The sequence below is a fragment of the Myripristis murdjan genome, chromosome 3, assembly GCF_902150065.1.
Source record: "Myripristis murdjan chromosome 3, fMyrMur1.1, whole genome shotgun sequence".
Taxonomy (NCBI): Eukaryota; Metazoa; Chordata; class Actinopteri; order Holocentriformes; family Holocentridae; genus Myripristis; species Myripristis murdjan.
This window is the reverse complement of record NC_043982.1, coordinates 5922564-5936501: the sequence shown is the minus strand read 5'-3', so window position 1 is coordinate 5936501 and position 13938 is coordinate 5922564. Positions and strand designations below refer to the sequence as shown.

The 13938-nt window shown below is 40.6% G+C and overlaps 1 protein-coding gene across 1 annotated transcript; it reads left to right on the top strand.

Annotated features, from left to right (window-relative positions):
• The first annotated feature begins 2345 nt into the window (after positions 1–2345).
• LOC115380651 (homeodomain-interacting protein kinase 2-like) lies at positions 2346–6079 on the top strand. The gene is made up of 11 exons (XM_030081779.1): positions 2346–2464; positions 2724–2964; positions 3096–3287; positions 3385–3566; positions 4070–4193; positions 4287–4409; positions 4779–4844; positions 4985–5193; positions 5466–5637; positions 5741–5864; positions 5973–6079. The coding sequence occupies exons 1-11, from the start codon at positions 2412–2414 to the stop codon at positions 6077–6079; spliced, it is 1593 nt and encodes a 530-aa protein (XP_029937639.1). The 5' UTR covers positions 2346–2411.
• The last annotated feature ends 7859 nt before the right edge of the window (positions 6080–13938 follow it).

The window sequence follows — 13938 nt, the reverse complement described above, 5'->3', positions numbered from 1 at the left end:
ACTCAGCTGATCCCATAGGTTTTCTATGGGATTCAGGTCTGAGAAAGTGCAGGCCACTCCATTTGAGGTACCCCAGTCTCCAGCAGCTGTTCCCTAATGATACAACCTTGATGAGCTGGAGCATCAAACACCTGATGTGAATTTTGCTGTTAAACTCCTTGTTAGAGAACAGCAACTTGTGCAAAAAGTACTGAAACACTGAACAGTTGGACATGTGCATTCAAAAGTTTACAGAAGGTCACATTAACTTCACCTGTAAAGGTTATAATGCATTTTAGGTTCATCCTGAAATTTCACCCGAAAGCCGAATATCCCTAACTTTTTGTGAGTAGTGTATCATACTGGAATACCTCCCTTGGCCAGACATGTAAAGTTGTTAACCCTTTAATTGTGTTCATCAGCAAGTCATCAGCACATCTTTAACACACCACCAGTTCACTAGTTTTTGTAGATGATACTTGTGTGTTCTGCCAGTGCTCCTCTAACCCTTTCTTTACATGGTCATCTTGAAAGAGAAAAAAAACAAAAAACAAAAACATGATGAGACTTGTCCCAACAGCAAGATATTCTCCCATGGCTGTATGAAAAGGATCCCAAGGTTGAGGATTGATTCTGGTTTGTAGATTCTCATTTACAAGAGAAGGGAAGAATCAATAAAGAGAAGGGAAGGATTAAAAAAAAACATTTGCGAGAAAATTTCATGTTTCATGTTCCTCACAAGAGGATATTGACATATAAAAAGTACAACAACACCCATACCCACCCACCCTTCCTGTTGTTGGCACACAATACCCCCACCTCGCCTATGTCTGCAGGCTACAGGTGCAGTAATGGCCTTCTACCTGCAGGAGTGCTGTTTTTCATCAGAGACAAGTTGGTTGTTGTGTGGGAGGTGAGTTATTTCCCCCCCAGCAGTTTTTTTTATTGACTTGCATTCATTTTCCACAACCCTTCCGTAACTCTAACCCTAACCTTAACCAATAAGGCAAAATGACCACTCAAAATGTGAAAAATAGCCTCACTTTGATGGGAAAAACAAAATGAATGTATGGGAGTTTAGCCACAAAGATTTCTAAAAGTTATGTACACATTTGCATGACCCTTTGTGGACAGGCTGATCTTCGGCAAAGAATGAACTGATTAACTTTTTACACCAGTTGGTCAGAAGGGGGCGTGACAGTGGGTGTCCAGCATGAGGAAGCTGACAGTTCCAGTGCTAGCACTGGTGTGTGTTCTAGTCACAAATTGAATGTGTCTCTCTACCCTTTCTACCTTTCCCTCTCTCATTTTTTGGTCGAATTGTTTCAGTGGCAACCTGCATTAGTCTATAATGACCAGTATTTTTTTTTTTTTTTGCCAAAATGTAGTTTTATCAGACATGGCGCATCATAGCTGTTTGCGTGCTGCTGGGACCACCTGTCCTGCAGCAGGTGCTCTTTTGATTTTTTCACCCCTGCCCCTCAAACAGCCTGAGGCCACCACTGGGTAGGAATATGGTTAGTTACGCAGAACAATAATACTTTGTCAGTCATAATGACACAAAAAACACTAACTACTTGTAGCGTTACTGCAGTGATATCCAGTTCCCCACAGCATTTAACAATATAATGCAATAATATTCTCAAAAACAGTTGTTAAGTATTTTCTTAGCTTTCGTCTTGTGTTTCTTCCTAAGAGAAAACCTACAGCAGGAGGAACAGGAGGAGAAGTGAACTTCTTGTTTACCATGTATTCCATGGAGGATTTGTTTCAGCAGAGAAACCTGAGAGGAAAATGGGAAGAGTAAATAAGTTTCAATCCCTTTAAAAGGCTGGACTGAAAGACCAAAAAATATTTGGCACTGACTAAAATTTAGTTCTCTTGCTGTGGCCTTCATTGACTGTCATGTATACTGTATTATAACTTATAAACCATACATGTCATCAATATGAGTCTGTAGGTTTGAGTGTTTAGAAATTTAAATCAAGTTTGTACCCTTCACACAAGCAGACTTATAACTACAATGGAAGTCTGTAATTGGATTTAAAGTTTTTTTGTTTTTGTTTTGTTTTGTTTTGTTTGTTTTTTGAACTTTTTCTCCGTGTCCTACAATTTTGATTGTGATTATGGGGGTAGCTACCTTGTGTTTTATATTAAAATCAAATCCACAAAGGACTCATTTATGGACATTGTGCAATATTCTGAACATTTGTCATGAATAATTTAGACATTTGATTGGTCTCATCATACTTCCATACATCAAGTATAATTGCACAGTGCCATGTGCATTTTTTTCCTCAATTTTGTTCCAGTGAAAACTAGTTTGTGTGTAATTTGGCTGATCCATTGTTGAGTGTGACCTAGGTGTGAGGATTCAGTCTTGGCCCACTGTGCACTGTTGCATCATAAAGGTGCTCTGGAAGTTCTGTCACATGAAGTGGGCAAGATGTGGACTTGCTCTTCATTCTACCACATGCAGATTGAGGTAAGCAGCTGTTTCTCCTCTCTGATGTAGCAAAATATCTGAGGTCCAGTAATGCTGTAGGTTACCAGAGGTCCAAAGAGCCATGAAATATACGACCTGTTATACATATTTTTAGTCAGGTACGATCTGAACTTGAGTAATTTTCCAGACAAGTGTGTTTTCACAGCTATGAGGTTGTTTTTATTTTTTTTAACTTTCAGAGAAAACAACTTGAACACAGCAACTTATTTACTCTAATTGCTTCCTACTTTCCTCTCAGGATTCTGTGCCAGAAAGATTTCAACATGAAAAAAAAGAAACTGAGTTTTCCTGCTCACCCCCTGACAACCCTTCAGCTCTCGGTCTCCACTGAAGACTCCCTCAAGTCCAGCAACTATGTGGAGCTGAGCAGACTGGGTGAGGGAGGTTTTGGAACTGTGAGCCGATGCCTCAAACAGGACACCAACAAAATCGTGGCTGTCAAACGGCTCAAAGACAGACAGACAAACGCTGAAAAGGAGGTGGGCTACTTTACTGTCTTTGATCCATGCACTTGCTGGCTTGTTGCTTTAGCCATTTCAAAGATCTGCTACATAACACAAGGACTATCTTTTGATAACATGAGCATGTCAAACTCGTCATATATCCACAGATATCCATGTTAGAAAGGCTGCGATCTTTTGTCGCCCACAAGTACAACATGGTCCGCTTTTATGAGAGCTTCCAGAAGGATGGGTACACTTTTCTGGTGTTCGAGGCCTTGGACATCAGCCTCTATGATTACATGAGGCAGAGGGACTTTGCCCCTCTGTCTCTGTATGACATCAAATGGATCATCAAACAGGTACAGACACAGTCATTTCCAAATCAAATTTCAAAGCTTCCTCAGTTGTCAGTTGGGACGCATGCTTCATATTTTTGAACTGACTTTGTGCTTTCAGCTGGCCAGAGCGTTTGCCGTCCTGAGGCTCATGGAGGTGATCCACACAGATGTTAAACCAGATAACATCATGCTGGTGGATCACCGCAGGAAGCCCCTGAGGGTCAAACTGATTGATTTTGGGTTGGCCATCCCAGTCTCTGAGGCCAAGCAGGGCTCCTGTCTTCAACCCATTTACTGGAGGTGAGATCTGGAGGAACATGGAGCACTGCTCTAGAGCAGAGTGTGTCCACTTCCTCACTGCTACTGGAATTATGTAGCAGAGTGTGTGTTGAATTATTTTTATGTTAATTTTTTGAGGTAACTTGCAACTTGTGATACTGTTTTCATAACTGTCAGGTTAATTTCTTGTTATGTTTAATCATTTTTATTTTCACAAACATGTAAAAATAAGAATTCTGACACCGAGCTGACCTGTAAAATTCCGTAATCCTTAATTTAATTTTCTTGTAATTTTTTATTGGTTTGTACTTTTTGTGTTAATTTTCTTGGGGGATTTGTTTTTATTTTTATTTTTTTCCTTGAATTTGCTTATTGCCTCTTTTTCCCCACTTAAAAAAAAAAGATGATGTTGATGCTGTCCATTCCTGTCTGTGAGGGACTTCTGCTGTGTCTCATGTTGTATTCATTTGTCCTCGAAGCAGGACGTTTTCTCATTTGGTGAGTTGTTCTTCTTTCACTCTCAGGTCTCCAGAAATCCTTTTGGGCCTCCAGTTTTCCGAGGCCATCGACATGTGGTCCCTTGGCTGTGTGATGGCTCAGATGCTGCTGGGCTATTTACTCTTCCCTGGAGACAGTGAATATGACGTGGTGAGTACTTTACTATTTGGACTGCCTGATTTCTGTCCACAGGATTTCAAATAGCCGAGAACAGAATCATGTGATGCTGCCTTTTGTCTCCAGATGAGATTCATCGTCGAGCTGCTGGGTCGACCAGATGATTACCTTTTGAAAGCTGGACTAAGAACAAAGCTGTTCTTCGAACTAACGCCGTTCTACCACTGGCGGCGATGCTGGAGACTCAAGGTAATGTCGTATGTTTACTGTAACGTGCAGGTAAAGAGTTTGCTGCAACAGAGTGGGCTGTGAAGGTCAAGGTGGGTCAGCTGTTACAACAAGTCATAGCTAATTCTCAACAGCACACTGACTGTATATGGCTCTGTTGTGAACAGAAACATAGGTCTGTCCTCCCTGTTGTGGTTTGTCTGCTTTAACCCTGAACAATATGGGAAAAAAACAGTAGAATATCAACAGACTGCTTGGCTGCGTGGCTTTTCATGAACTGTCTCAATACTTTGAGAAATAGTGATGTAAGGTAATGAATGGCTCCTTTGAGCATGTAGCTGTGAATCAAATGATTAAGGGTTTGCTCAAATAGACTTGACTTTCTTTTAGAGCCCAGTGAAGTACAGCAGAGATGCCAGGAGGTACAGCTTCAGGTCTCTAGTTCAGCTCAAGGAGGTAGGTGCTCAAGCCACTGCTGATCCAGGAAAATGAAGACACACAACTGGCTCAAGTCATTTCAGCCTTTCACTGAACACCAAGGAGAACTTGACTGATTTTCTGTTTGACTTTGCCTGTTTGTCTGTTTTCAAATGTAGATTCTGGCTGACCAGAACAAGGCTGAGGCAGATGACATCAGGGACTGTGTTGACCTGATAAAGGCACTTCTCGAGGTGAATCCCGCATGGAGGATTACCCCACCTGAACTCCTCGGGCACCCATTCCTGTTAAGGCGCATCTTTGACCGCCCCTGCCGCCAGACCAGGCCTCGGCCACTGAAGTTGGAAAGTGCTGAGGGCAGGAGCAGGTAAACACCCCTCTGACTCTGAGGGACTTGTTGAATGTACCTGAAAGGCAAAGTTGAGGGATCAGTGTGTGTGTTAACTGTGTGTGTTAACTGTGTGTACTGATCAATAGTATACTAGTAGTGCAGATGTTTTGCTAACGAGCACAGGGACAAGCATATCCACTTCCAACAAATATTGGTTTCTACCAAATGATTTTAAAAAATATGGCAATAAGTAGTGGCTGACATGAGAAGATCATCTCTGCTGCTCTTAAAAACCTGTGTGTGTTCAGCCCCCAGCTCCTTGTGATCAAGGACTCCAGCCCTCAGAAGACTGAGGAGGCCCTCAGAGAAGTCACTGATGCCATGACTGAGGGTCACACTGACATGTCATTGGAGGCCCTCGGTACAAATGAAGAGACTGCTGTCATAACTGAGGAGACGATGCCACTCAACACCACAGAGGTAGGAAGCACTACTTGCTGAGTGTGTGTTTACTTATTAGCAGTACTGAATCAACCAATGCAGAATGTGAGTGTTGCTGATGCTGACAAAAACTTTCTCTCAGGTCGGAGCTGCCACTTCTCCAGCCGTGGACTTGGGTGTGGTGAGCGTTTGTGCTCCACAGAGCAGAGCAGCTGCAGCTCCTGCCACTGCCACCAACAGGGCCAACAGCACTCACACCACACCTGGTAGGACTCACTCACCTCCACTGCTTTCTCTCTTCTCACCTCCTTCAACACTCCAGCTAACTCCTCCAAGGCTGCTTGTGCCATTGATCGTCCTCTTGTGATTTTCAGACATCACCCAGCCTGAGAAGAAGAGGAGAGGGGGCAGAGTGAGGCGCTTCTTCTCCAGGTTGCTGAGGGTAATTCAAGGTGTGAACAACCGTGTCAGTGTGGTGTGAGGCCCTCTGCATGTGTGCCTGGCGTTGTATGGCTGCAAATCAATAACAATAAATCAATCACATGTATATAGTAGTAGCCGTGTGGTAATCCTTAAGGCCTGCACTCTGCTACTGTCTGGTCAGTGTTAGCTGCAGTTTGCTCCTAGTATTTTGTGCAGGAGTGCCGCCAGGGATTTCGGGCTCCATGAAAAGACAGAGCATCAGGCCCCAACATCCCAGGCCTCGCCAGCCCTGCACCGTTTGCTGCCTTGGAATTGTAAACTTGCATGTGTGTTTTGAGCAGTTTGAGATATTGAGCTTCAAAGTTTTTACATTCTAAATAGCAAAGCTGATATGTAGAACAAATCTCTTTCATACATGCATATAGCAGGCACATCTAAATGTATTCTAAATGCACAACATCAAAATCCTATCAAATTAGCAAATTTTATTTTATTTTATTTGGAAAAGGTCAAATGCAGATAACGCCTTCTCATCCTAAGACTTCTTGCATGTATCAGTGCTAAATATTTTGTCCAGCTCAGAGGTAAAATTTTGGTCGGTAGACTGGTGGACTCGAGGTGGGCAAAATAAAACACACAATTGAAATTGCAGTGAGAACAGTTAGGACAACCCATTAATTATATCTGGAGGCATGTGATACCCAAAGTAAACTATGGTGATAGAGCCTTGATGCTCTCTTGTCTCTTCCTGTTTGCAGGAACACAAACTCAGTGTTTAGCAGGGGTAACCTCTTCAGTCTCCAGACTTGAAATCTGTGGTCTGAATTGAAGAGCTAATGTGCAAACGTAAGAATATCAAAATCCTGAAATTTTCTGCATGGAGGAACGGTCAAAGATCCATCAAAACGTATTCTGCAACCATGTCACTAATTTTGAAGCCTATCTTTTGCAGGAAAAAAAAAAGTGCTACCCGATATTTTTTTAGTTTGAAAATTTTTTATATTTGAGCCCAAAATATGACTCATTTTATGTGTTGTTTAAAAATAATTACAACAATTTTGATTATTTTCACAACAGGTGCCAGTGATTCTCAATTTCACTGTATGTGCCCTTTACTGTGTAACATTAAACTGCTACACTTTTCAGTTCAGACCTTCACAGGTCAACCAGTGAACCAAAATCAGTGGCTGCAAACAGACCCAGCTCCCATGGCACCAGATAAAATCAATGAACAGAATGACCACCAGAATTGTGAATGACACATCTCACCCTCTTCATCCTCTGCTCTGACATGATGGCCTCTGGCTGTGGGCTATTAGTCGCTTGTGCTCTAAGATCATGTATCCCTGCCACTGCCCATTTCTCAACTACCAATAATCATCAGTGGGATTTTCAATGAAACTTGGACTTTATACCCCTCTCTTTCTACCATGATCCTGATACATTTATTACATGTCCTGTGTTTATGTGAGCTATATGTAGGTGTCCTCTTAGTGATATTTCTTGTGTTCACAGACAATAAAGTGTTATAGTTGCATGAAGACATGTCTTGGCACAACTACAGTATAACACCTCAAAGAAGAAATCAATCCTTTTCAGTAGGTGCCAGTGTGAGTACAGTAGGGCTGGGCGATATATCATTATAAAAATTATATCGATATACAGTACAGGCCAAAAGTTTGGACACACCTTCTCATTCAATGCGTTTTCTTTATTTTCATGACTATTTACATTGTAGATTCTCACTGAAGGCATCAAAACTATGAATGAACACATGTGGAGTTATGTACTTAACAAAAAAAGGTGAAATAACTGAAAACATGTTTTATATTCTAGTTTCTTCAAAATAGCCACCCTTTGCTCTGATTACTGCTTTGCACACTCTTGGCATTCTCTCCATGAGCTTCAAGAGGTAGTCACCTGAAATGGTTTTCACTTCACAGGTGTGCCTTATCAGGGTTAATTAGTGGAATTTCTTGCTTTATCAATGGGGTTGGGACCATCAGTTGTGTTGTGCAGAAGTCAGGTTACTACACAGCCGACAGCCCTATTGGACAACTGTTAAAATTCATATTATGGCAAGAACCAATCAGCTAACTAAAGAAAAACGAGTGGCCATCATTACTTTAAGAAATGAAGGTCAGTCAGTCCGGAAAATTGTAAAAACTTTAAATGTGTCCCCAAGTGGAGTCGCAAAAACCATCAAGCGCTACAACAAAACTGGCACACATAAGGACCGACCCAGGAAAGGAAGACCAAGAGTCACCTCTGCTTCTGAGGACAAGTTCATCCGAGTCACCAGCCTCAGAAATGGCAAGTTAACAGCAGCTCAGATCAGAGACCAGATAAATGCCACACAGAGTTCTAGCAGCAGACCCATCTCTAGAACAACTGTTAAGAGTTCACATTACACAGTTCACATTAATCTCTAGTTATGTTTTCATTAACAAACACACTTTTATAAGGTAAGGTAAGATAATGTTTGAAGATGGATGGGACTGCAATACAACTTTTTGACGTCTTGATATCCTCATTAGCTGCTGCCTGTTTTTTGAATGATTTCATGGTGTGCTCTCTTATTACAGGGACTAATGATCTGCCTATTTCTCTGATGGATCAAGCCACAGCTTTCATATTATTAATTCTGACTTGTGTGTAAAAGTGTCACTATTGCCTGTGATGATGCCTGTTCTGACACAAAGGAATACGCACTGCTGACAGTAGATGTGGGACTGAGTGCTATGTCTTGGTGGTCCAGTGAACATAGAGGGTGAGAAAGACTATACCTCTATAGGTGCTAACTTCAAAAAAAAAGTGCTGATCAGGGTCCCTGCAGTGCTTTCAGCATCACATGGTGTCTTGTAGTCAGGGCAACAGCCAACCAGACTAACATAGTGGTAGGTACATGTATGTGTACGGCATATGGCATATTTGATCCCTCTGAACAAGATGGAAATCAGTAGTTTGGAGTTAGCCTTTGCACAACAGGGTTTGTAACACTTGATGCCTTATGGCAAGAGAACAGATAATAACCAGGAAAAAATTAATCAGAAATAAGACGTTCTCATTAATAAGGACAGTGTCTTCACAAAGATCAGATGCTTTCACAGCCATCCTCCATTTGGTATTAATTGTAAACTAGCATTTGTACCTATAAACAGAAATTCAGATTAATTTCGATAGATTCATGAAGGTGTTGATCAGTAATAACACCGCATTTTCAGACAGCGCAGTCATGGCGGCTCCATTTAAAATAAACTAATTTCCCCCTTGAAGTGTTATATCATAATTGGACCAACACATGTGACTTAAGGTACCCTGGCTCTACACAGAGCTGGCACTACATACACTCACATAGGCACTAAGGTTTCTTATTTATGACTGAAAAAGGCAACATTGCTTTAGAAGAAAGCAATTTTTAATGACAGAAAAAGCGATTTAATCAGGATCCACACTGTCAGTGCTATCAAGTTTTAGCAAAATGACTCACCATTCCACATGCCTTACAAAGCTCAAACCACTGAGTCTGAAAATAAAATCCTAAATGTTGACCATGACTTTGGCTCAGTGCATCTTTCATTACTGGCAAATCCATTATACAAACACTTGTATAACTCCACTATTTGTATAATTTGTGTAATTCCACCATTTTCAACATCTAGGGCTGATGAAATTATTGCCTTGCCATGGGTTTGTATTTGCAATGGTTTTGCAACGCAGACAGCTAGAAAATTGTACAGTCACCATCTTTAATGATACTAGCATCCCAGAGTTATTGTGCCACATGGTGGGACTAAGATTATTGCTTTACTTAATTACTGCTCACAATCAGTATGTTGTCAACTAACTCATGTTACAAACATTACAGTTTTACAGTATCAAAAAGCTTCCTGTTACATCCCCAGGTGGAGTCAAGGCAATTAAAGGGGAGACAGCACCAATGTTTCAACCAAATGTATCTATAACCACAGAGTGAACTGAGAAAGTGACCACATACTTTATGTGCAATGGTCTAACCCAATATGCATGAGGCATGCAGATCAAAATAGGTAATACTGTAATATAAAGACTGGAAGTTGGATATAGGTCTGCACTGAAAAGAAAATGTACTAAAACCACTGACTGATCTTCTGTTTAGTACACAAAGACATCCACAAATGGACTCGCCTTTACTCACGTACAGTTCAATATGTGCAATGGAATAAATGCTATGAGTATGAGGTCCAGATAAGAACCAGACTGATTTAACAGTATGTTGCCAGGGTTCGCTATTTTTTCTCAAGCCTGTATAAATTTACACCAACAGCAGTAATATAATCACAGAGATGAACACCTCATTCTCACAGGTCTCAGTTCATTGGACCTGTTGTTCATTACAAAATATCTATATCATAGATACAAATAACTTGAGTAAATGCCATGAGGAAAATGGTGTAACTGTGGGAATGTATTTGGGTGATAAACATATCATCTCACTTTCTGAGCCTCAGTAATTATGGAGACATATTTTCATCCACACAAGGCAAATGCAACCTGTTTCAATTTGATGGTCTAATAAGTGACTGAGAGAAAAAATGAGAGACCATTAAAGAGACGACATGCAAAACTCCATCTGGCCATGAACGCCTATAAATAGATCCAGTGTCCACATTTCACTCTTTCTCGGATGAGACACATTTAAAGTGTGGCTAGTCTGTAGAACAAGCGTTGCTCTTGGAACTTGGTTTGTTACAGAGCCCCTACAGTGACATTACGTATTACAATATATACCCCCTTAAATACTTGTGAAAACCCTTCGCAAGCATAACACAAGAATTCTGAGGTTGATCATTACGAACCTGAGGTTTAAATATAGCATTTCAATAATTATAAATAGTTTAGTTTTCTTGTAATTTTTTTCCAGTGTTTTTGAACAAATTAAACTGAATTTGTCTGACATCAACCCAGCATCACTGATTTGACATGTAACTCGTCTAAAGTCTGCAAATTGAGGATCTGTCTTCCACTTTTGTGGTAGCCAGATATGAACAAACAGGAAAAGTTGACGCTTTCCATAACACAAGTCCAGGGACAAATCCAAATCCAGGGACATTTCTGGGGACACCTCCAGCCAGGGACAAATCGTCAAATCAAGGGACTGTCCCTTGAAAACAGGGACATCTGGTAACACTAGAACTATCTTGTGCTAACAAGAATCTATCTAGTGCGCACAAGAAACTATGTGGTGCTCATGACCCCTCTATGGTCAAATGTATAGACCTCTTACAGACAAACAAACAAAAACTATTGTATAAACTTGGCTCTTTTCTCTGTAATGTATTTCCATTGTTCAAATGAAAATGCCCATTGCTGATTAACCCTTTTTTTTGTCTTTACCATTAGGTTGTTGAGACATAATGTAATTTGTACTCCACACCACAACTGTGGTCTTTGAGTAATAAATCTGAATCTGAATCTGAATCTGAAACTATGTAGTGCTCACAAGAAACTATGTGGTGCTAGAAAGAAGCTGTTTGCGGCACAAAGGAAGCAACCTAGTGCGTAGGAGAAATGATCTCATATTATTGAGAAACTATCTAGTACACATGAGAAACTATGTCAGCGTGACACTGTCTCATGCTAACAAGAAACTATTTCATATTCATGAGAAACTATCTTGTGCTGACGAGAAACTATCTGGTGCACATTCTAAATGATCTGGTCTAATGAGAAGCTTATCTGGTGTGAGCAAGAAATAATTTCAGGTAGTTTTGCTGTGGTGGTTGTGCATGTGGGTGTGAGGTCTATAAGGTCTCCTCCACTATTTAACTTAACTGCAAGTGTTTCAACCTTGGAATGCTTAGTGGAGTTATATTTTCAGCTTGGAATTCAGAATAAGGAAATTTCAGAATTACTCACAAGTCATCACAATTATATAACTTATATGCAACCTTACTTACATAGAAAATATTTTGGCTACATTGGAATTTGATTTGATAAATCCACTCAGCACTTTTATTATGCAACCAGCCAGATTGAATATTGGAATAGGAATAGAGTGTGGTCATTAACCTGCCAGTGCCAAGTGGAGTAAGCAAACCTTCTAGCCACAGACAGCATATGGATGGTGGCTGGTGCTAATTTGCCACCCTGACTGGGTTCAATGTCACTTTATTATGTTTCAAAAATTCAGCATGGAGAAAGCATTATGTCAGTGCTCATTAGACAAGGCAGGCTGCTACACCGACATTCACATGTGGAATACATGAAGTCGAGTAGTTAAGAATTTTACTTGTAGTTTACAAGCTGTGCATATAAAAAGGAGGATAACATTTGGAGTTGAGTTGCTAACAAAATTAAAGGTCCCAACTAGTCTACCACTGAAAATGAAACACACAATGAGCGACTAAGACAAAGCAAAGGATGAATTTTGATTATAGGCTACAATCTGGCAACAACCCCCACAGTTCAGCAGAATTAGATTGCCTTAGGCCTATACTATAGAGTCCCCGCATCACACTTTAAACACCCCCCACCCACCCCGACACACATACACACACCCTCCACTCTTGTAGCTGTTGCGGCGCCTGTGGGGTTGCTATAAAGGGCACAATAGTAGGCTGCTCGAACATATGACAGAGAGCTGCCTGCCTTCTCGAGGCGACTCGTACCGATACAGACAGAAGAACAAGACAAGTGAGAGAGAGCTCCGTGAGCCAGATAGCCATGGCTAAGCAACTAAGCAATCAGACTAAAAAAAGATCTTTTGAAACCCAGTGATATCTACTTGACTGCAGAGGGGGACGACTGCAAGATAACAATGTTGCTGTGATGTGCGCTGAAAAAGAAAAAGAGGTAAGGGGAAATAATAAAGAGGTTTGTGTGTATGTGTGCATTCCTGAGAGAGAAAGACATAGAAAAAAAGATCAACAGGTGAAGGCGGAATTTATGAGCATATATTTTTCTTATTAAGTCTACCCCTTCTTATTTGGTATACGGTTACCAAAGGTGAAAGATGAAAGTCTTCAGTCCCGTTGATGGGTTGGTGGGCTGTGGGAACTAGTAGTTGATGTTTTTTGATAGTCTTTCTCAAATATTAAATCCTGTTGAAGCAGAGCTGCACCTATTACTCTCTCATTTGCAAGTTATTGTGCTTATTGATGTTTTGAAGTATTCCCAGTCATGCAAGGACAGCAGCCGGCAGATAGTGTCAGTTCACTTTGACCTCACTTTCAGCACCACTGTCATGAACAGCAGCATCTCCAGGGTCAAGCGGCGGGCTGACTCCTGCGTACGATATGTTTTGAGAGCAGTAGGCTGGGAGGGTGTTTCACAAAGCAGGATTACTAAGTTAGCCAGATAACTATATCATATAATAGTGGTGTGAATCTATAAAGCAAAACTTTAATATAAGGTATAGGGATATATTCCAGTCATCCATGTTGATGACTGCTAATAACATGATAATAATAATGATAAACAAAGTGTAAGATATTTTGTAACATGTTTTAAAATTGTGGCAAAATCTTGTTGTTTTTAATCACTGTTGCTATTGTGAGCTGCAGCACTTAAGCAATGAATACCATGGTCAATACAGGAAAAAAAATGCTATCACTATATTTATTATTTAACAAATCCACTTACAAGGTTATTCACTCCAGGAGCAGAGAATGACACTCAGCACTATGCATGAATGGGGCATCATCGCCTTTGAAGCATCAGTGAGTACAGAGGTAAAGTAGAACACACACTCATACACACACACACACACACACACACGCCCAAACACAAACACTGCCTCTATAATACTTTCTTCAAAAATTATGTCCAGTAGCCCTAGGACTATATTTAAAAAATGCTTTATACATTTTTACAAATTTGAATCTTTTCATCACACTGTGTAATTTAGCATAGTGTAAACAATAATATAAATAGTCT